The sequence below is a fragment of the Acipenser ruthenus genome, chromosome 9 (genome assembly GCF_902713425.1).
Source record: "Acipenser ruthenus chromosome 9, fAciRut3.2 maternal haplotype, whole genome shotgun sequence".
Classification (NCBI taxonomy): domain Eukaryota; kingdom Metazoa; phylum Chordata; class Actinopteri; order Acipenseriformes; family Acipenseridae; genus Acipenser; species Acipenser ruthenus.
This window is the reverse complement of record NC_081197.1, coordinates 898,647-922,673: the sequence shown is the minus strand read 5'-3', so window position 1 is coordinate 922,673 and position 24,027 is coordinate 898,647. Positions and strand designations below refer to the sequence as shown.

At 42.3% G+C, this 24,027-nt stretch overlaps 1 protein-coding gene across 1 annotated transcript; it reads right to left on the bottom strand.

The window, feature by feature from the left end:
• Nucleotides 1-2,841: 2,841 nt before the first annotated feature.
• Nucleotides 2,842-17,664, bottom strand: LOC117405472 (diacylglycerol O-acyltransferase 2-like). Its single transcript, XM_059030626.1, has 8 exons — nt 17,383-17,664; nt 13,503-13,631; nt 13,033-13,140; nt 12,677-12,747; nt 7,030-7,234; nt 5,671-5,845; nt 4,753-4,955; nt 2,842-4,114 (listed from the first exon to the last, which is right to left on the bottom strand). The coding sequence occupies exons 1-8, from the start codon at nt 17,420-17,422 to the stop codon at nt 3,960-3,962; spliced, it is 1,086 nt and encodes a 361-aa protein (XP_058886609.1). The 5' UTR covers nt 17,423-17,664; the 3' UTR covers nt 2,842-3,959.
• Between the last annotated feature and the right edge of the window lie 6,363 nt (nt 17,665-24,027).

Sequence of the window (24,027 nt, the reverse complement as noted above, 5' to 3'; positions counted from 1 at the left end):
TTTTTAAGTGTCCATACTAAATTATCTTCCTCTGTTAGTGGTAATAAGACCCCAGCTGAACCCGCCAGCTCAGAGTCAATGTGGAGTGTTGTTATCAAGGAATAGCACACGACAGGGTGTTTAAATATGAGCCAATATCCGCACGCCTAGGGGTGTCGTTCAGCACGAGGAGAAGCCAGGGAACGCTGTCAAAATGTAAGTTTGACAAGCGTACCGTACAGGCAGCTGGACAGGCACTATCATATTCCCCTTTAGGTTCTGATACTACCAGTAACGTGTTCTAAAGAATGTCCTAACCAAGTGTCATAACAATTGAAGAAGCGCCCCTCTCTAGATACATAGAAAGAGAAAACTGTACACCTGAAACTGAACGCACAGAGCATCTTACAATGACGAAGGACACCAGTATTGAGGAACAGCATCACCTTTCAACGTCTGAGGTTAGTGCATCCCAGCGGATTCGCCGTAACTTCATTGGGGCGTATTGTATTTCATTACTGCTCAATGCATCTTTGACAAAAGTATATAAAAACATGTAATTACATCAGATGGCCAGCAGATGTCATCATATAGTAAGGTATGTGGGAAAGGCGATGCGACGTGCACGTACAGTACTATCACCAGGAGAAGATTTGCAATGCACGTTTTAACGTTCTTTCCAATAGCAATACAACAACTTCAGATTTCTACAGCGCTGCACATCGCCAGGGCCACCGCAAAGCACTACACGAGCAGCTGTAGGAATTAAACTAACACAAACTGTATATAAATAAAACACATGCACCATTCTGAAATGAAAATATTACTAAAATAAGAACGATGAAATAAAAGATAGCGGGGACTCTTTCAGTTATGTGCCAATTCAAACTAATACGATTTAGAGGAGATTTAAAAGTACCCCCTGTATCCATTAGTAACATTATAGCGTGGGAGACTCTTTCATCGCATCAGTTGGACAGGAGACTGTCAGACTGATTGTGGGCATGTCTGGTCCTATCACGGATGATAAACAGAAAGCAGACTTTCAATACATACAGTCTCACAGAGCATAAACCACTTTACTGTGTTGATTTTTAGAATCATACACAACCCACAAGACACAACAAACCGCACAATGTTATCCAGAAGTTGCCCACGTTTCACGTGTTCTCTGTTAAACCAACCTCACCGCGCTGTCACTGCATTTTGCGATTGGCGCTTCCTTGCAGATAAGGTATCGCTTACCTTCTGAACGGTATTTACATTTCTGATTAACTTTGCTATGTCCTTGTGGTATAGCTGATATTTACCAATAATGCGTTTTGCAATACCTCTTCTGCCTCGTTGCTGTGGCATGTGAAGTAATCGGCTTCTTTCAGGGTTAGTGGGATAGCAATGGGTTTATATCAGTCTGTAAGGTATGCAAGTAATAGTCATTTCCCCCAGTGGAGTGCTTAAAAAAAATTAAATAAATAACCTTTAAAGAAATGTTAGCTCACCGGTTATTAAATCTCACCTGAAAACTCTGCAGTGGCCACTAGGGGGCGTGAAATAACCAAGGGATGCAGGACTGACTAGCTGCAGTAGTGTCTGGTTATGTGGTGTCCTCATAGTTGCACTTTCAATCATTTTTAATGCTGGCAAATATCACTTTAGATAATGCATTGATATGCCCTTTTGGCATGGTAGATACTGTACAAAAAACAGGATTGTTTATGAATTCTCACATTTGGTGCGGTGTTATATTTTTATACAGTTTCGTAACAGTCAGGTTTTTTCCTCGCGGGGGAGATGAATAAAGTTAGACTGGAGTAAACACTTTGAAAATACAGACCACTGGAAGTCTTGCTACTCCATCGCCGTCTACAAAACATTTACCATACTGTAATAAATCAATATTCTATATGCCTGCGATCCAGAATCCATCGCTTGGTTTTAATTGGGGCTTCTGATTGGTCGGTGTTTTCCGCCGTCTTTTCTATTCTCTTTAAAGAATTCAGCTGATCTCTGTTAAGCCATTCGTGTTCACAACGGAGAAACGTGTCGATATTTAAATGGATTTAATTTACTGGGGTTTTCTGTGAAACAACGAAATTATCCAAGCCTTTATTTTTGATTAACAAGGAGAACGTAGTCTACGAACATGTTAAGCAACTCCTCTTTATTCTGTATTAAAGCTGTAAATGGGGGGGGGGGGGGGGGGGGGGGGGGGGGCGGGAGGGAGTAAGAGTCTTATGCTGGACACACTTTATTCAGCCGATCCAATTAGAATCAGTCGATTGAATAGGTCGTTACCTAGCAAAATCATCCCGTAGGAATAGGCCAGTATGTACCTATAGCTTCCCAACCCCTAAATGTACCCTCTACCCCTAAACCTAACTGTTATTATTAGACTGTTACTAGTATTAACACCGCTTGTTCAGCGCACTCTAGCGGCTACTACATCCGACGTCCATTAAAGCGCTTCATCCGGACCCACTCTACTTGTTGAGAGTACCCACCTACAAGTACCCACCGGCCCATTCCTATGGGATGATTTTCCTTGATAACGTCCCATTCAATCGACTGATTCTAATCAGATGCTCTTCATTAAATAGTTCTGCGTGACCATTTACATTAAAAGGCAGAGTTGCTTCTGCTTTGAAATGAAAAAGTAAAACCCACGATTTAAAAGCCCATTTAATTGTTTAATAGAAAAACCTCAAATTAAACCACTTTTCCTATTGACACGTTTCTCAGTTGTGATTGAGAGACACGAATGGCTTAACAGGCATCAACTGAATTCTTAAAAGGAGAGTAGAAAAGTCAGCAGAAAACCAATGATAGCTATGTTGACCACGATTTCAAAACAAGGAGACAATGCAACATTTACACATTTATTTTCAAGTCAAAAACATACAAAACATTTTAAACACTGTCATTTATATGGTAGAAGACTGCACAGAAAGAGCACTTAAAAGGCACTTTTCATAGTGTATCAGTAAATGAGTCCACGGGATGCATTCACACTCTTGAAGGTACGGTGTACAGACGAGAAAGGCACGTTGGTTTAACATGCGGATATAGTGCAAAATCTAGAATTAAACTGTACATAAAACAAATCAGTTTAAAACACGTGTAAACATTTATATAATACGAACATTTAAATCGCCTCCCAGCCCATAATTCTACACATTCAAAAGACTTTTGGAATTACATCGTGAATCTCACACAAATCAATCTCCTCCATCTTCTCTTCTTGATAGGCATTATTCACAATTGCATTTCTGCTCACTTTCCATTACGATCACACTTTCGAAAAAAACTTTTTTTCTTCTAATACTGAAACCAACGAAATTCCCTCTCATACATACCATTGTAGATTAACAGCAACAGAAAATCACCAAGAAAAGTGTGAAATACAAGCGCTTATCCACCTACACCTCTCAGGTTTGTGAGCCCACAGGCGCTACCTCATGGGATGAAACCCTTCCAATTGCATTGCTTGTGCATTTAAAGCTTTATGCTACTTAAAATGGTAAAATGGGATTATTACAGGATTAAGTTGTGAGCATATTTAAAAAAAAAAAAAAAAGTGCTTAAACCCCCCCTGAAGCACGGTTTGAAACAATGTAGGCTACTCAATAGTACTGTACAGAAGCATTCAGATACTCCAGGCTTGGAATGATTTTCTGTCGAGCGATCAAGCTGATTTCGGTTCTCCTGTTTTTGGTACAATCCAATACATTTTAACCCTTTCAGTCCTGAAGTATTTGTGGAGCCGATGAATAAACTCCTTTGAGCATACATGAGAACAGGACCATTTCACCCTCCCCCCTCCCCTCTCAGACTGGGTCCCGGGAGTCCCGTGAGGTTCCTACATGATCGCTGACAGCACATGTTAACATGTGGTGCTAATACAGGACTGAAAGGGTTAAGAAGGTACAGAGCAGGGTCCAATCCTCAGCAGCTCCGGGAGACGCTCCAGAGCCGGAGATGTTCTAGTGCAAAGCCAGGGTGTCTGTCTCCAGCAGACCAAACTTCACCTTGTATCTGTCAAAGAGTTTGAGGAGGCTCTGCACGTACATGTCATGGTAAAGGTCCACTTCATCCTGGCTTGGGCTTTCTATCTTTGGGACTGTGATAGGTTCTCCAACTGCAAAAAGAAATGCAAATTAAATGTCTGTGTAATATATATATTATATATATATATATTATATATATATATATATATATATATATATATATATACACACACAAACACACAGTACCCAGGGTGTGGCTCAGGCTAATTTACTATAAAAAATAATTACCATGGTAAACAAAAAGCATACCAAAACCACAGGTGAAAAATGTTAAACTCCTTGCAAAAACACAGTAATGCAAATGACAGTATATGCATTACTTAAAGCACGGGAAACTGACAACTCTGTAAATATACCATGGTGAACACCTGGAAGCATGTTTGGGAACAATTCAGGTGAAATCTAGTACTTGCCACTTGGCTACCTAGTGCAGATTGCGACAACCCTTTACACGCGCATACAGCATGAAATCTGTCAAACTCAGAGACCGGAGGCCGCTTCATTAAACAGACATGTCCTTGATATTCCTCTTTGCAAACAGAGCGCCGTGCCAAAGTCTCTCCACACATTACGTCAGGTGAAGCCAGTTCAGCTCCTGCAATGTGTGCTCCCCCAGGATGTGGCCAGCTTCCATACTTGTACAGCAGTTCACATTTTCAATGGGAGCGCTGCTGTAAACCCCACACAGAACCGGTGCACGGGTACCTACCGACAGTGTTGATGTCTTTGCTGTAGGGCACCATTCCCCAGCTGTTGGTCGAGAATATCCCACAGCCGTGAAAGAAGCAGGGAGCGAAACCCATGAGCTTCTGGAACTTCCTCTGCAGATACCTCCCCCAAGAGCCCTCCTCGAAGATGATCTGCTTGTACACTTCATTCTCCCCAAACGAATACACAGGGACCAGATCAGCACTGCAGGGAGAAAGAGATTGAATCTCCATTTCCAGGTTGTGATGCATTTTCAATCTTACTACAAGAGATGAAAACAGCAGAGTGTAGCGTGTGGGTCGGAGCAGTAAATATAAATGCATAGCTTGGTTTATAATGCTCAGAACTCTTAGAACTGAAATTGTATTAAAGCCAAAAAAAATGACATTAAATAATTTAAATTAAAAAATTAATGGATATTCATGTAAAAACCTTCAGTACAGCTATGAGTTTATAAGCAAGATGTCTAGGTAGCAAATAAAAGCATAATGTCAAAAAACAAACCCACACACCACTAACCACACTGTCTGTTTGGGCTTACACTCACTTCAAATCTATCCACCAACCTTAAATTTATAGATTGAAGTCCAAAAGACCAATTGGTCGCACACTCAAAATCAGGACAAGATGTACTGTAGTCTTTTAAAGATTTTCATTTTATTAGTTGACAATTTTTTACTAAACCGAGCAAACAAAACAAAACGGTAGTAGAACTGCGCGTTTCGACACAACAGGTCTTCATCAGGTTCACAATGAATAAACAAACTACATAAAAATCACCTCACGGCCACCGGCAAACTCCTAGACTGTTCCTGGGATTGATTCGGCTGTCCATGCTTTTCCCTCTGTATGTAGTGCAGGTTATAACCTACAGGCTCTCAGTGTAAGCATGTTCAACAGCGCACTCAGGCACGCTTACCCTTGCTGCAAGGCCAGCTTCACAAACCCTTTGCGGTTTTTCAGAGTGACCGAGTGCTTCCCAGGAACGCACTCCAGGGATTCCGCCGCTCCTCCCACAACAATCACCACAGCATTCCCAGTTCCATTGTGGGACAGGAGATAGTCCATGGAATTGCGATTCACAGGACAAATACCTGCAGACAGGAGAAGAATCAGCATGGTCACCAAAAACAGGACGTGCACGTCCCACTGTGGACACAGCCCTTAAAGTGAAGTCTGTTGCCGTCATGTCACGTCAGTTACAGCTCCTGCACCAAAACAAGACTCCTACTGCATAGCAGCTTCACCCATTCCAGGTTTTACTACCAGCTTGATTAGCCACAGTGTGTATAGGTAACAAGCTCAGGTGTGTGATTAAACCAGTAAAACCAGGAATGTATCAACCTGCTATACAAATCGGGGTCTTACTGCTATCCCTGGGATTTTAATAGGAGATCACTTCTAATGTATAGACATGTGCACTGGAAACTATAAACACACCTTTAAAAGTTAGCCACACATTACACAGAACTGACTTCATACAGAACACAAAGCCAGCAATGTGAAGTGCTTTTCGGTCCATCTCTCTCATATGAAACATTTTGCATTCAAGAGCCTGTTGTGCACATTATACAAATTGTGAGTCAGAGGGGCAAGTGGATTACAAAGTACAGCAGTGAGGGTATCTGTGCTTCAGTGTGCAGTCTGACATGGCTGGTTAAAACAAGCCAGTTCTCTAGCTTCACTGACTCTGGTTAGCACCGAAGGCAACATTAGGTAGTCCAGGATGGGTCTGAGACCAGTCATGTGAACTGTGGCTCCAGGCAGTGTCAGCGCTACAAAAGGTTTGTTTTGGCTTACCAGATGAAATCCAAGCCAAGCCAATGGCAGCCAAGACATGTCCATCTTTAATAGCCAATATGAACACGTGAAGCAGATGATAGAAACAGTGAACCAGGTCCAGGTCCAGTCCAAATCGCCCCCCCCCCCCCCCCCGGAGTCCATACCCCAGACTGCCATCTACACGCCAGCTCAGACCACAGCAGGTGGGAACTAATCAGGACTAAAACCCTGGTGTAGGACTTCTACAGGGGGTGCGTGCACCACACTTCTACTGCATTGCAGTTTACCCCATTCCAGGTTTTAAAGTGAGCCTGATCAGTCCCAGTGTATAGGCAACAAGCTCAAGTGTGTCCCAAACTCCTAGCAAAACCAGGAATGGATCAAACCGCTGTGCAATGGGGGTCTCGTTTCCATCTACCCCCCTGCCAAGGTGATGTTTTATTAGCCTCACTTACTGTAGTCAACACGGACACAATCAAACACAGAAGAGGTTTACCTGCAGACATGAGGTAGTCCCGGAGGAGGGGCAATCTGAAGTTCCCAGCCAGGGTTGCCAGGTGAGGGCAGATCCCAGGGAACTTCTTGGAGAACCCAGTTGCTTCCGTCCCGAAGTTACAGAAGGCTCCGAAGCAGAAGATCCCGTGCGGGTGGTACCCGAAAATGTAATTCCGGCTGGGCAGCAGGGTGTGGGTTTTAATGAGCTGCAAAAACAGAATTCAACATAAAACACTCTGCGAGAATTGGAAGTGTGGCAGCTGTGAATGGGGTCCAATGGGGACACGATTCAGAAAGCTTAAAGTCTTCCACGTTCACAAACAACTCATTCTGATGCTGCAGTACCCTGGAGGAAGAGGGAAGAAACCTTTCCAAACTAATCTTCATTCTTTCACAGGGCACACAGTGTTTTTCAGAAAACATTTACTGTGAAACATTCATTAGAGATGCCCGTTTCACATTCTCTTTTTCAATGCAGGCTGTGACGGTCAGACTTGTGGTTTAGGCCAATATACTTTATTTGGAACCTTGAAAATGGAGATAAACCATAAGCGTTCCGTTTGCGATACCATAGAACATCTGCAACCCTTAGGGAACCATGTTCAACAATCTAGAAAGGGGGGCACGTCTATACAGAAAAATAGTTCTCCATGTCAATGGACTTGTTATCAAGCAACACTTAGACATTTTGCCATTAGGGGGCGCCTGCTGACCTACTGTACATATTTGCTGATCACACCATTTCATATTTATTATAAAATAATAACCCTTTTAGATAAGGGAGATATGATTAATGAAATCCTGGTTATCAATTAACCCCCCCCCCCCCCCCCCCCCCACTCGTTACTGTACACTTCTGTTACTCAACGACCTTGGCTCAAGTTTACCCCACAGTAGAATTGCACGATCAAGCCAACTAACTTACAGAATAAATAGAAAGTCTTGTGCAACCCTGAATGGCTCTTGCTTGGGCCACCACTAAAGCTTTCCATAAAACTCCAGAGCCAAAAATCATTCCCTGCAGTACAAGGTCAATGAAATGGCAGTGCTCAGCTAAACCAGGGTGAAACACGCCAGCCTTCTCCGTGTGGGGACACACTCCAACATCCAAACACCCAGTATCCATTGTGCTGAATGACAGAACACCAATACACAGAATACTGCAATGACTGCACAGATTACTGCTTTTGAAAAGGATAGTCCCATTCACGTCAGTCTTGACGCGAGTTCCATTTGGATTCTGAATTGAAAACAGAAGCATGTTGTTCCATGCAGACAGTTTCCACAAGCAACTTCCAGTTGACCAACATCACCGTCAGTATAGATGCATGCTGTGAATTTCCTGCCACATTATGAAAACTCACTGCATCAAGCTACACAGCAACAGAAGATGCTCTGAAAATCAATGGAGTTCTTGTTTTCTTTATCAGCAGGCGTGTTTACATAATGTGCACCAGTTATCCAAATAATCCTTTCAACTTTGGCAGAGCAGCACTGCCTTGGTTTAGAGTTTCTCTATTAAACAAATCTGCTTAATGTGGTGCAATTACAGGACAGTAAACTGCTGCACATTGTGACAATACAATCTACTGTACACAGAACCTGCAAACAAGACAGCTACCTTCTGTTTGCTATTCAAACACATTCCTTAGGGAATGATTACTGGTTGTGCAATAGTCAGGCACAGCTCCAACAGCAGGAGTGCAACTGGACCAGCGGTTCCAAAACCTTACTAAGATGGGGAGCCCCCTTATAAAAAGTGGACCACACTTCTCACGCTTTTCCATGTCTTAATATGCTTTACTATACCTCTGGGCTTGACAAGGTTTACAGTACCTACGCTTTTACACTGTGCTGTGCTTTTAATATGGTAAACTTTAAAAAGGGCACCACCGATTTCTACATTTTTATTAACTTTTGCAAACTGTGTTGGTGAACGCTGGACTCTAAATTCAGACTGGGTTCTGGTGAAGTGAATTTTCTGCATCGCAATGGGGTCATTCACAAGACAACCACACCACAAATATGAAAAGATTTCAAGGTTCTAAAAATGTTAATTAACCCCAACCTGATGGGGTTGACCCAATCTAGATGGGGACATGTTTCGAGTTGGGGTCCTAATATATGTAGCACAAGCACAACAGGATATTTGGAGTGGATTGTGAATAAACAGGAATTCGGATGTAGACGCAGGATTGGATTTTTGGGGACCACCTTTATTTACTCGCAAGCTTCTGGAGTTAGACAAAGCAATGGCCTAACGTCGCCCACAGAAGATAAATTATTCCCAGCGACAGATTCAAGTGTTGCTAGATTTGCAATTGAGAAAATCAGCTTAACTTCTTAACCTGGTCGCCTGTTAATATGGGAAGCATTTGGTTGGTGTGTAACTCATGGGATAGGCAGGGTGAAGCAAGTGGTGGCGAGTAAAGTTCAGATGAACTGTGAACAGCAGCAGCCCCAGTCTCAGTACAATGCAAGCTGTAGTAGTGAATGAGGTCAGAGGAACTGTGAACAGCAGCCCCAGTCTCAGTGCAATGCAAGCTGCACTCCGCTCCATGAGGGGTTCAGCAAGTTCAGTGCATTACTTGGTTTAAATGACGTCAGCCTGCGGCAGTGTGAAGTGTCCCCCATCACATTATAGGCTAGATTCTCAGAGCCATTATGAACTCGAGATCGTCATTAGCACAATTTAATAAAAGTAAAAATGCACCCCAAAAAAATTATAATGAATAGGGTCTTGAGAGAAGTCTCAAGTTGTTTTCAGAATTGTAAAATGGTGTGTATTTATTCATTTATTTATTTATTTTTTAAAACAAATTGTGCCAGTGATGATCGAGTACCAATACCTTTGAGAATGTAGCCCAGTTTGTTTATTCTGTTCTAGTCTGACAGATGCAGTAGGTTTAAAATCCCTGTCCGCGATACGAATCCAGAGCAGGGCATTGTGCTCAATACACCAATCCTCTTTCCCTAGTCCTGCCTGGCTTGCTCAATACACCAATCCTCATTCCCTAGTCCTGCTCAATACACCAATCCTCATTCCCTAGTCCTGCCCAAGTGCTTTTTCAAGGCCGTGTCCTGACTGCACGTTCCTCAAAGGACAGACGGGCACTCTGCCAGCTGAACTGAAGAGTTGCACAAACTCCACAGCTGGCGTTGATTTACTGACATTGGGAAACTCATTTTAAACAGCTGAGAGCACAGCAAGCGGTCTGCCACCTTCTAACTGGCACACCGTTTACAATTCTGACATTACTCCTTATCTTGTTCTACAACCAACGAATACCTGCAATGACTGTGTGAAGACCGAACGTTCTGCATTGGTATCTACAGTAAATCAGAAGCGTCTCATTTACTTCACCGGCTGGTTTCACAGACCCAGACCAGCACTACTCTGGGATTAGCCAATGTTAAATCAGGGTCTTGTGAAACCAGCCCATACTACATATGTTCAAATTCATAAAGATCTTGCTATGAGAAGGTTGCTAATCTTCAACTAGGAGAGAAGTGAGCGAAAGGATCCATTCAATTCATTCAGAAGCTTCTTTACCAACAGTCAGACGTTTTCCTAATTTGATCAGTATAAAAAATGCATTGGAAAAAAAAAAAAAACATGCATAAAGGAAACACTGCTTCCTTCATGTTAGTCATTTGTGTAACAATAAAATCAGTTGAAACCTACTGCAGACTAGTGAAACATCTGAACTTTGCACTTTGAAATGTACAGAGAAAGTACAGCAACACATTACTGAGTAAAAAAAAAAAAAAATTCAGGGAAAAGTTCAAGCTTTATAGTGTGCATTTTAAAACAGTGACTGGTCAGTTAGTCACTATGTCATAAAAAGCCATGACTTTTGGAAGTTGACTTTTCACCCAAAAACAGCTTGAAGTGTCATGACACAACCAAGATGCTGTGGACTGGCTTCCTTTGGGGATTCACATTAATCACAGAGAGAATAGAGCTGGGGGGGGGGGGGGGGGGGGAACCAGCACCTTATGGATATTCAATATAAAACTGTATATAATTTAATTTGAAGTCACTCTCCAGCATCTCAGTTGCTTCCAGACATTTGTATTCAAGTATTAGGGTTATTGGGGGGGGGGTTAGGGTTAGGGGGGGCGAAATGAAAATAAAAAAGTTGTTTAAAAAGGAACAGCCACAAGTCAAGATAAGACAGATGGGATTTCACGCTGGCAGTCCCAACAGTATTCCTGTTATTTACTGCACAGAAAATGCTAAATAAAGCATTTTTGCATTACAGATGTTGATGGCTGCTCAGAGGTCAAACTGCGGTTTTGTAAAGCAGTGTATGTGACCACGTGCTCAGTGCTGCTCAGCTGTAACTTTCAAAGTGGTTATTACCAAACTCTGGCAGGACAGAGGGAAATGTTCAGCTAAAACAGGCCCCCAGACTGACAGGCCAAAGGACCCAAGAGATAAATATAGCAGTGTCTCTAGGTCAGGACAGACAAGGTGACTGCACTGCACGACCCAATTGCAGGACGTGACTGCACTGCACGACCCAACTGCAGGACGTGACTGCACTGCACGACCCAACTGCAGGATGTGACTGCACGACCCAATTGCAGGATGTGACTGCACGACCCAATTGCACTGCAGGACGTAACTGCATTGCACTCTGAACAATCATCATCAAATGCACAACCATAGCAAAGTTATAACCAGCAAGATCCAGCTTGGGAGCAGGTAGCCACAGTGACATTAACCTTCTCAGGTTTGTTTCTGCACTGACTGCAGTTAAAGCTCACATAACTGAAGTTCTGTGCAATGCGTTTTTCCTCCTCCATTTTATTATATGCAAAAACACTTCATTTTATTACACAATTACCATCCCTAATTACCCAGAGAACTGCTTTAATTACCGTTCACCAATAAATAGCTTTGTGATGACACGATTATAAATTCCAGACCAGAAAACTGTGCCTGCCCCGGTTCTGCAGCGTGCCGCATCAGCAGTTAACCCAGCAGTCAGGTCACTCCCAACCCACTAGGTGACAACGTTCACCTGCAATTCACATGCCGATATCTGGCTCGTGCAAGGCCAGGGATGACTGAACTACGAACACGCACACACATCTATAAAGCACAGCGGGTTTCCTCCTATCAACAGGACAAAGTCTAACCTGCAACATATCTGTCATCAGAACACCAATAGTCAGCACCAGCTGAAACCAGATTACTGCCTAGCCACTGTTGTTCCTTAAAGCATGGACAGTTGTTTTTTTTTTCTATACCTTATTGCAACTACTTTGAGCTGTATATTGAATCTATTGCAAGTTTTGTTCTAAAGTAAAGCTAGAGGGATCAGTGGATATTTCTATGCCAGCACTGTGAAGCAATCAATAGCCAAGGCAGATGCTGGATTTGCTAAGAGTTTGTACAGGTGACTGGCTGACACAGAAGCACAGCTTCTAAACATCAACACAGTCACCTTTCTACAGTCTGCTCAATTCTAGCCGATCACATGATTTCCACTGGGTCTCTTGGAAGGTGTGCTCCAGGAGGTCTCCCAGCCTGGTCTGGCAGTATTAAACACTGACTGTACTCTCGTGGATCTAGAATGAATCGCTAGGGTTTATATTAATGTGTAAACGAGTTGCCACGGTGATCAGGAATTACTCACTCTGATGGGAAAGTAATCTCTGAAGTATTTCCAGACGGTCCAGTTTCTGACCCAAGATGACCTCCTTCCTCCTAATCAATGTGGATACAAAAAAAAAAAAAAAAAAAATACAATTACATTCCCCAATGTTTACTCATGCTGGTAAAGAAGTCATTAGTAATTCATGTTTAATGGAAAATGGCAACATTGCTTTTACTGATTCTTTCAAGTTTGGAATTCTGTCCAATGGCATGAGAGTCCTGCACAGTGTCGGTTTGCATATACAGAAGTGTTGGGGTGGCTTTGGCTGTAAAAGGCGCTCTATATAAAAGCAGATGTGGGTGTGGTTGCCGCGCTTGTGTGCCCTCACTACTTACCTTGTCTTGGAGTATTCCAGTCGAAGACCAGCCAAGCAATGTACAAGGCAGCAATGAGCCAGCAGTCAGTGAAGAACAGGTACAGGAGGCCCACAGTGCACACAGCACCTACAGAAACACAGGCGTGTGAAGACACTGCGATCTCGCACTGGAGCGTGGGGACAGCAGCATGGTTACACCTTTACCTCTTTCATGCATGGTGACCTCTACAAAGTCAGTGCATGTTTACACAGTTGCATTTTCCAATTCAACACAATAGAAACACTGCAGACTGTACGCAGTGAATGGGTTATCCCCTCTTAAGACTGAGGAGGTAAAGCAGCAAGAATGGAATTCAAATAGAGACAAAAATAATCCTTTAAAATAAAGCTTTAAGGATAACGAGTCCTTGTAAGAGAAATCCCTCAGTTCCAGGCAATGCCGGTCTAGCCTACGGAAAAGCCAATTACATAATCCTGGAAGCGCCTTACCCATTACGAGGAAGGAAAGGACCCACTGCATCACAGAGATAATCTGCAGCTGCTTCTCCACCTTCGACTTGGAGGGCCAGGGAACCGAAGGCAAATCCTGGATGGCAGACAGAAAATTGGCTCCAGTACCTGCGAGGTTGAATAGAGGTTACTAAGACTACTTTGTTATAGAGACCCACATGGGTTTGAATAGATGTTACTGTACCAAGACACACTCTTGCACACAAACCAGCAAACATCTGGCTCACTGATTAAATACAACTAGGGATAGACAGCGACCGATGCCACTAGCCCTTAGTTATGTGCAGAATATTCAGATTTAAAACTACTAAGATTTTTTTTAAATTGCATAGACAAGACTGAGCACCTGGTGGCACTACCTTCAATGCAAAAATCCCATTAAGTTAATTAAACAATATTGAGGGCTATAGTCATATGAACCCATTTCAATGAAAGATGGTGAGGAAAACAGCCCCGTTTACATTAAGTATTGTGATGCCGCCTTTATTGCTTGTTACAGGGCCAAACTAATATTGTTAAAGATCATTTGTATAATAAATTTTAAAAAACCTGCAGCGTCAGTGGTGGCTGAAGTGTGCCAGATATTCACACAGCAGTATCCAACAGTGCTGCTGATCTAAACCAATCAACAGGAGCCGCTGTGCACTAGAGGGGGTGTGCTTGGAGACACGCCTCATCCCTGACCTCATCACCCTTTACTGGAGCTGCGATTCAGTGGAGACTGCTCTTCATAAATCAAGATAAAATGCCATGTCACCCTACACATGGTACAGAAGCATTCCCCTGATCATCTGGCTATGAATGCGGCAACACTCAAGAAAAAACAAAAAGACAAAAGGGAAACGACTAGGCAATCACAAGTGGAAGGCATGTCATCTGAATTTGTGCCAGTGGTGCCTTGCTGGAAACCCCCAGCCAGCACCCCAAGGTTTGCAACGTGTTCCAGGACAGAAGGACTGATTGTGTAGAAGGAATGACTGCAAAAGGCAGCTGACTGCGGTCAGTCAGTGTCTGAATCAAGACGGCGTCTTAACCTTGCAGGCTCAATACAGAGATACCTACAGTACCTGCCAACTTAGTTCTTACGTAGAAAATCTAACGGTTAGTGCAGTACTGCTGTAGGCCATTCAAGACTAGAAACTGGAGGCCCTGTTCACAAAACCTGAAAGAATGTTTCGCTAAACTTCATTTAATTAAATCTAGTTTATTGTGGAAGGGATCTGATCTGTACCGGGTACTGTGGAAGGGATCTGATCTGATCTGTACCGGGTACTGTGGAAGGGATCTGATCTGAACCGGAAAGGTTTAAAAGCAACAGTATTAAGACAGGCTTCCTTCAAATCCAATTAATCCCGACTTAAAGATCTTAAAATAATGCAGTCGGCACTGCTGAATTTTGAGCCTGGAGGAACTTGCCTCTAGCGCACGGAATGCATGCCTAGATACAAACAGGGATTGCAGTAATCACACACCAGCCATGAATTTCAGACATTAAAGGTCTGCAGACATAAGGGCTTTAACAGTAGAGTTTTCAGCAAAATATATGGGAGAAAATCTGTCCTGGGAGATGTCCAGGAGAAAGGTCCAAAATACGCGAGACTCCAGGCAAATACGGGAGAGTTGACAAGTCTGGAAGCGAGGCCATTCCCTCTAATGTCAAAGGGCCAGGTCTTATTGATATACAGTAGCTGTGTCCATACAGCCATAGTACCAATATAGAGTAGCTGTGTTAGTCAATGACAAGTACCGATATACAGTAGCTGTGTCAGTCAATGACGAGTACTGATATACAGTAGCTGTGTCAGTAGTCAGTGAGGAGTATTGATATACAGTAGCTGTGTCAGTACAGTCTGTGTGGAGATTAGACATTGCCTCTGTTAATCTGCAGCTATGAATCCATTGCACACACATTAACAATTCAATTATTAACCACAGTGGTTAGCAAAGTCCTAAATCTAATACTCCAGTCTGTGCTGCGGGAGTATTAGATTTAGGACTTTGTATAAACAGAATCCAGTTTCCAAAGATATTGCAGTTCTCTAAATGAATACATTCAAGTTGAGAAATTCAATAAGCTGTACGAGTAAATAGTAGTGCAGCACCTTTTCATCTGCAAATTCAAAATCTAGGTTAATAGCAGACTCATGTGAAGAATCTCTCATTTAAACAATCGCCACTTTGCCCCAAGAGAGACTTCACGGAATCCAATACAACACAGCTTGGTGCACAGTTACAGTACATGTAGGAAGCTTAATATAGAGTACATTAACCCTGTCATGGATGAAATTTTAAATTAAACATTGCTTTATTGGGGGGGCACATGTACGAGGACATCATGCATTTGCATCTTCCTCTCCCCATATAAACACCGAGAGCATTCAACCCCATGAGGTCGTTGTGCATGAGAGTGTTAAAGCAGAAGTGGGAGTTGCTAGTAAACACACGGATGATTTTACATTAACACAACGTTTGACAGGGCTGCCAAACTGCCTTCAGGTCAACATTTTGGAGAAGGGACACAGGGAGATTCCAGCATGAAACCAAGGTCACTGCCTGTCAGACTGTGGATGGTGAAAGGACAGGACAGGAGCAACGGCGTGTTCTTTACCTGCAGTCCCAAATCATTCTACATTGATAATAAACACATTTAACACAACTTGTAGGCTGGGCTTCGTGTTTCTATTTCATCTGAAATCTGAGGACTCGCTCAGCTGTACAAACGGGGTTTCTGGCAGCAGCTGATGCAGACGTGAGAACGTTTTTTCTAGCTGTAATATTTTGAGAGCCGACGGGAACGTTCCTGGGGTCCCGACCAAATCCTTCAGTGCACATTGCGTGCAACTATTCTGCAGCCCTGGATGCTGGGTTACTGTATGCATGACTGTTACATACCTGTTCACACTCAAGACTGGCTCCACAGATCATTTTAGGGTTTTGTACAAAAGGCTACCCAGTATATTGTAGAATGGATTCACCATTACTCCATTCCTTTGTGACAGTACCTGGTGGCCCAATTCCTATACCTTGCACCCAGTATGCCGTTGTGGCAGTATTATTTATTTCTTAGCAGATGCCCTTATCCAGGACAACTTACAATTGTTACAAGAGATCTCAATTTTATGTAAAAAACAATTCCCCATTTATACAGTTGGGTTTTTACTGGAACAATCTAGGTAAAGTACCTTGCTCAAGGGTACAGCAGCAGCGTCCCCCACCTGGGATTTAACCCATGACCACTACAATACAAGGCTTAACAAGCACCAGCTTGTGTTTTGGTCTCTGTGTGGTATATGGACAGCCCAAGCTCAGTGTAAAATGACGGTTTATAAATTCCACCATGTAGGGTCTGTAGTGGACTCGTCTAAATGTGTATCCAGGGACATGACTGCCCACACACTACAGTACAGTCAGTGTGGCATCATCGGGGCTCCGCTTCAGCATCCCTAGCACCAAGACAGTGTTCAAAACATGATCAACGACATGCTGCATTATAATCCAATCTACACTCCAGAAAGGGTTATCAAAAACAAACTGCCGCCTGTACCAATATACAACCTGGACGGTGTGTAAAGAAAAGCGAGGAGCAGGCGGTAGATGCGAACGCGAGACAGATAGAGAGACAGACAGGCGTGCATTGCCGCATCCCATAATTTCATACCAAAACAGGTGCACTTTGTTTTCCTGTGCACGTAACGTTTCTAATTAAGCACGGCACCTAACTTAAAATAAAATGACTGAGAATTGCCGGATAAAGACAGACGCGAAGCACTGATGAAATAAACACGAGAACATATACAATAACAAACAATCAAATTATAATCTTCAGCATTTAAAACAAACGAAACGAAAGAAGGCTTACCTCGTAACACGCCAGAATACGCTGCAATGATTGTCTTCATGGTCGACGCCGGAGTTATAACCAATTATAAAATGATGCGAAATAGTTGCTAGTGCTGAGTTGTATTCAGGAGCACGCTGTCCACCTCCACCACAACGCGGATCACACACAACCCGCAGCCTGCCTGGAGCAGACCTTTAACAAGTGTATCGCTCAGACGCTACCACTACTGCTGAAGGGGGGAAACATTTATTAACTATTGCGTTTATTTAAAAGAAGAACAAAAAGCACATATATTTAAACACGCCTTTAATTTAATGCGGTATTTTAATTATAATCTCCTTATATAGAGAAAAGATAATTTTAAAAAAAACAGGACGGTGCTAGACGAATTGTAATTAAATTAAATGTTCCCAATCACTGGAACCCAGTACAGCTGATTGATTCTCTTATCAGATTTGAGAATGGTTTGGTCCGTTCGATGTGGCAAATTATTATTATTATTTATTTCTTAGCAGACGCCCTTATCCAGGGCGACTTACAATCGTAAGCAAATACATTTCAAGTGTTACAATACAAGTAATACAATAAGAGCAATTTTTATTTACCGGTTTTCGGTGGAATGTCATTATTTCCTATTTTCAGTTTGAATTGTTTCGCTTTTTTATTCATTTTCATTTGGATAATTATATTATACACATGCTTAGCGCACGTGTTTGTTTTTAATACAGAGCTCTATCAAAGGGTTTTATTGACTGAATGGGTGTTTTTCGTTATGGTATGTTATGATATTATTTATTTATTTATTTATTTCTTAGCAGACTTCTTACAGTTGTTACAAAGTATCACGTTTCAAAATGTCACATTACACAATATCACATTACACAATATCACAGTGCAGATAAGAGCAGTTTTAAAGTACAGTAAAATCATTAGAAAATAAGATCAGATTCAAATAAGAGCACAATAAAGAATACAGTAAATAATTACATCTAAGAGAGAGTTCGACTAACAGCAGTTAGAAATATGTGATTAGAAGAGTAAATTCCATACTGAAAATAGTTATAATTAAGAGCAGCAGTAGAATACGGCAAAATACGGAGCAATTCAGTGCAAGTATAAGCTGATGCATGTACTGGTACAGTTGGGTGCCATATAGTCCAGTATAGTCAGCACTATATAGTCCAGTATAGTCAGGAGTTGTGAGGTTTACAGATGCTGTTTACATAATGTCAAATGCATGTCAATAGAATCAATGTTCTTTATTAGAGGAAGTACAGGCAAAATAATAATAATAATAATAATAATAATAATAATAATAATAATAATAATAATAATAATAATAATAATAAAGTGCTGCGTGCAAACGTTTCGATCAAATCGTGACCATCCTCAACGCTAGCGTATCAAGAACACCTGTGTATTTAAGGGTTGCATTTGATTGGCAGGTTGTTCAAACCCTGTATTAATGTCAGATCTTTAACTGAATCAGCCATCACGTACAAGGATCAGTAATGACATACTTGCATAGCTAGACATCAGAAAGGTAGAATGCATCAGTTTAGAGAATTATAGAAAAGGCAATCACAGAAAGTGAAGACATATTCAAAGTAAGGCTGGCATTAGAGAAAATGATATTAAGTATCTTGAATCCTAACATGAATTTCGAGATTACATCATCATATCATAAATGTAGTAAACACTGGAAATATCAATCTATGCATCTGAAAAATAATCAATGAAATCAGTTCATATTTACATTTTTTTTTTACATTTGATGGAAAACATGATATTCCTAATTCTTCATTAATGATATCTAAACATCATGTAAATGATCATGAGCTGGTTCTTGGTGGTTTTTTGCCAGTTAAAATACGGTGAACATTCTTTTGCTTTGGAGTAAAGTCTTAGCAAATCTGAAAATCTGTATTCAAATTCTATAAAGGGCAATAGAATCAAAGGTGAAGCATCAGATATGTATTCCTCCACAAAACAGCACCACCATGTGGAAAACTGTTGTAACTGCGCTAACAAGGATCTTAAAAGGACCATATGCTTGCAGTCATGTGTTGTTGTGACATACCGATGTTTGTTTCCTGGTTCTTAAGGAATCACGTGATGTTGTACCTGGGTTGACAAGATTCCGTACTACACCAGCAAAAAAAAAAAAACCCTGGTCAGACCGAAGGCTTGCAAGGAACACAACGTTTAAATGAACACAAAACCAAACCAATCAATATTACAGCAAAAGAGCTCAGAACAGTGAGGCTGATTGCAGACTGTATAAAAGAAAGGTCAGGGAGCGATACCAGAAATGGCATTGCTGCTATATGTCCTTTAGAAGGCTTGAAGGACCACAATTACATTTTAAAACTCTTGCCACACCTGGGCTCCATTCCAGTGGTAAATAGTTGTAATGAATTGCAATTGTAATGCGATTGGAGTTGAGCGCTGGCACACCAGCGGAATTGTAATTGTAACTGTATATAGAATTGATCGATTGCAGTTCAATACCGCATTTATTTGTCATTCGATCGTTGTTCTTGTATTTTCAACACCTTTTGGTCACCCCGTTTGTTAGAAAGTTTCATTCCACCTGAGTTCTCAATCACTTCATTGAAGCAATTCTTTTTTTTTTTTAATTGCTCAGCACTAACATTCTCCCCAGGTCTTTAGCCATGAGTGATTCAAAGACATTCAGAAGACCTGCAGGATTGTGGCTCTCCAGGACCAGGGTCGGCCAGCTCTGTTCTAGTGCAGATCATCACGTGATGCTCTATTCTCAAAGCTATTTATTCCAACAAACTGTTGTGGATGCTTTTTTCCTTGTGAACGGTGCTTTGGAGTAAGCACTGTAGCTTTGAGAGTGTAGCCCTTGGTGGTATCAAATCAGACGATTCTGTACATCTCTAACAGGGACATGGAAATACTTGCTTTAATCCTGGGATGTTGGTCTGTACTATAAAAATGAAAGGACAGTTCAGGGATATTGGAAGTGAAATGAATGATATCAGCACAACACCTATCAGTTAAAACAGCTGCCAAGCAGACAGCGATGATGACATAGCTTACCCAACAGACACAAAGATAGGATTGCAGTAATATTTCTGGAAAGGGCACAACACTGTTCACATACATTATTTCAGGCACAAAACTGGCTTCAACACTTACATGATGAAATTGTCTTCGCTTGCAGTTTTGTAATAGTTCATTAAAATATTGCCAAGTTTATAGCTATTAATCTCTGTTAAACAGTACAGTGCAGATTCAAGTCAACTCTAGTCCCAGTGACTATTCTGCAAACTAATGCAAGTTTTCTTGCAAGAAAATAAATCTAATGGTCAGATTTATATTCAGTCATGAAGGTGGGGAAATTATCACTTTAAACAAAACCTAGGAGTGAACAAACTTGCAGTACATGCAGTATGTGATTGACTGGTCTGTGGGTAATACATGGTAGAAAACAACATCAGTAGATCTGAGGTAATGGGCACATGATTTCTGTGAAGCCCCTTTTTTACTCTGACGATTTAGTGACTGTAGTATGATACATGTCCAGTAGGTGGCATTAGTGTACATACCACATAAAACGCATACTGTTGTATTCCTGTTAAAATTATTCATGTTTAAGAATTTCTTTAACTGTGTATTCACTGGGCTGGAGCAATGGTTGCGTGGGGGTCTGGACTGTGTTAAGATGTGTTCTGGGGGTCTGGAGTGTGTTAAGAGGTGATCTGGGGGTCTGGACTGTGTGAAGGTGTGGCCCCCCTCTGTCCTGAGGAGCTCTATTGAGGAGGTGAGGACGGTCAGAGGTGTTGTTTACAGCACACCTCATCCTTTTTGGCTTACTTGAAAAATAATGCAAAAATAATTAGCTTTGCTAACTTACTTTGCTAAATAAATGCTTCATGCAAAATAAGAAATGACAAACTTTTCAAAACGAATGCACAATGATGCAGACCCAGATGGTGTGTGTATTATGTGTGGGATCTCTATAGACGTGCCCCATAGCTCTCCAGATCTGTAGGGTTCCTCCCAGCTATGGCTGTCGCTTCCTCTGTGTTCGGTACCTGTTTGTGTTCAGCACGGTTATGTTTAAGATGAGCACAGAGATGGTTAAACTAACAAGCGGACATGTCCTAGGTTAAGAAAGCTAAAGATATTGAGTTTCAGAGCAGGAGTCTTGCACAGTGGGGTTTACTGTTACCTGTGTACCAGGGGGTCAAGTTGCAGCTCCTGGTAAATGAAGCAATCGTTTCCTTTTGGCTCCACATCACATCACTGTTCCTAATGGGCTCAAAGGGCACACCTGCGTGGAGCACAGCGCTTACTTGCAGCCAGTTCTGCATTGCCACTGCAGTGTTGCATCAGCGGTTTGTTTCAGTGACGAGTCAAAGCCATTCACGGGCTGGTTCTTGATTACTCTGGGGACTTGAGGGTTAACTTAGTCCTACACACCTTTCACCTAAATCCTGCAGTGTCAGGGTGCTATTTATTTAAGGGAAGCCCTTTTTACACAGAGGAGCAAGCAGCCCAAGGTCCCTGCTCTCTGCGTGTCACACATGGTAACTGCGCTCAGTCGAGCAGATGCACTCCTTTCACATCGGTGTGACAGGGTGGAGGCTGGCCGTGAACCGGCGACCCCGCCCACCGCTAGCGAGCAGCTTAACCACTGTGCAAAAGTCTGAGTGGTTTCAATGTGCAGATAGCAGACATGACGTTAGCAGGGTTTTGAACAAGATTGAGTTTTAAAGACTGGTTTCATGGTGCAGATAGCAGACATGACGTTAACAGGGTTTTGTACAAGATTGAGTTTTAAAGACTGGTTTCATGGTGCAGATAGCAGACATGACGTTAACAGGGTTTTGTACAAGATTGAGTTTTAAAGACTGGTTTCATGGTGCAGATTGCAGACATGACGTTAGCAGGGTTTTGTACAAGATTGAGTTTTAGAGGCTGGTTTCACGGTGCAGATGAACAACAGCAGTCAGTGTGTGTTGGATTAAATGACAATGATGCTGCCAGGCTGTACAGTAACTATAAATCCCCAGCTTCCCTTTTACCCCTTAAACTCTCAATCTGTCCTACAAGATTATAAACAGCCATTCTCCTTCAATCAGTGGCCTATAATGACTGACCAAAGGAAGCTGGAGATTCCACAGTAAATCAGATGCCTGTGTGTGTCTGCTCACCAAGGGACCTTTTACCTACAAGCTTGACACACAGCTTGCTATTTACCCTATTCACCCTAGGTGTATGATGCAAGCTCGCAGCATGCCCCTGCTAGCCAGTGCCCTGCACACCCAAGAAAACAGGTCATGCTGCAACTGCTACCCCATTAACGCCTTTTAAAATCAGGTACAAAGAAAGCCTTGTTGAGAAAGCTGACCTGTTAGGTCCCCTCCCCTCCTCCTCCTCCTCCTCCTCCTCCTCCTCCTCCTCCTCCTCCTCTACAGTGCAGACCCAGCTGGCCTGTAAATGGATGAGTACAACACAGTACCATCTAGGTCTGGCTGTATCGTTGGTCTCAAATATCAGACTCTTGCTGATCTGTGGGGAAGATAGCTCACAGCCAAGGCTGGTAACTGGCAGGCAGGAGACCCAGAGACAGAAGCTGCAAGTTTAAGCGCAATTGAGAAGGTTTAATCAAAAATAATAAAACAACAAACAAAAGATGGGAACTAAACAAGACAAACACTTTTAAATATTCCCAGTGGTTTTAAGCTGAGCCTCCGTTCCATGGAAACATGGCACTGTACTCCCCTAAACACCACACCAACAAACATGAAACTAACCCACCACAACCACCCCAACGAACATGAAACTAACCCACCACAACCACCCCAACGAACATGAAACTAACCCACCACAACCACCCCAACGAACATGAAACTAACCCACCACAACCACCCCAACGAACATGAAACTAACCCACCACAACCACACCAACGAACATGAAACTAACCCACCACAACCACACCAACGAACATGAAACTAACCACCACAACCACACCAACGAACATGAAACTAACCCACCACAACCACACCAACGAACATGAAACTAACCCACCACAACCACACCAACGAACATGAAACTAACCCACCACAACCACACCAACGAACATGAAACTAACCACCACAACCACACCAACGAACATGAAACTAACCCACCACAACCACACCAACGAACATGAAACTAACCACCACAACCACACCAACAAACATGAAACTAACCACCCCCTCCCCCCACCCCCCACACACGCACACCTGTGCACAGCTCTCTCCCTGCCACAGGTCCTTATTGTTTGATTGTTCTGCAGCCCAATTGACTTGTCGTGTTTATAACAAAATATACAGTGTACAGCGTTGCCTTGTTATTCCAAGATTCGATAACTCTGAGCATTTTTATTAAGCTTTTGCTATATGCCCTTTTCTGTTCTTGAAAAATGAATCTTGCTAAACAAGTCTTAAGCCTTTAATTAACATTCAAAAATGTTTATTTATAGAGTCATAAATAATATAAAAGCTTGTAAATAATTCACGCAAAGCCCTTCAAAGGTTCAAGATGACTTCAACACCCGCACTTCTGAGCTCAAGCGCGGTCCGGAGTGTGTTCTATGTGCGCTGAAAAAGCAACGCACGATTGAAGTGAATATGCAAGACCCG

Coding starts and splice junctions, on each gene's coding strand:
- LOC117405472 (XM_059030626.1), bottom strand. CDS start 17,422: ATGAAGACAATCATTGCAGCGTATTCTGGCGTGTTACGAG. Junction 13,632..17,382: donor GTATTCTGGCGTGTTACGAG/GTAAGCCTTCTT, acceptor TCAACCTCGCAG/GTACTGGAGCCAATTTTCTG. Junction 7,235..12,676: donor GAGATTACTTTCCCATCAGA/GTGAGTAATTCC, acceptor CTGTTTTTGCAG/CTCATTAAAACCCACACCCT.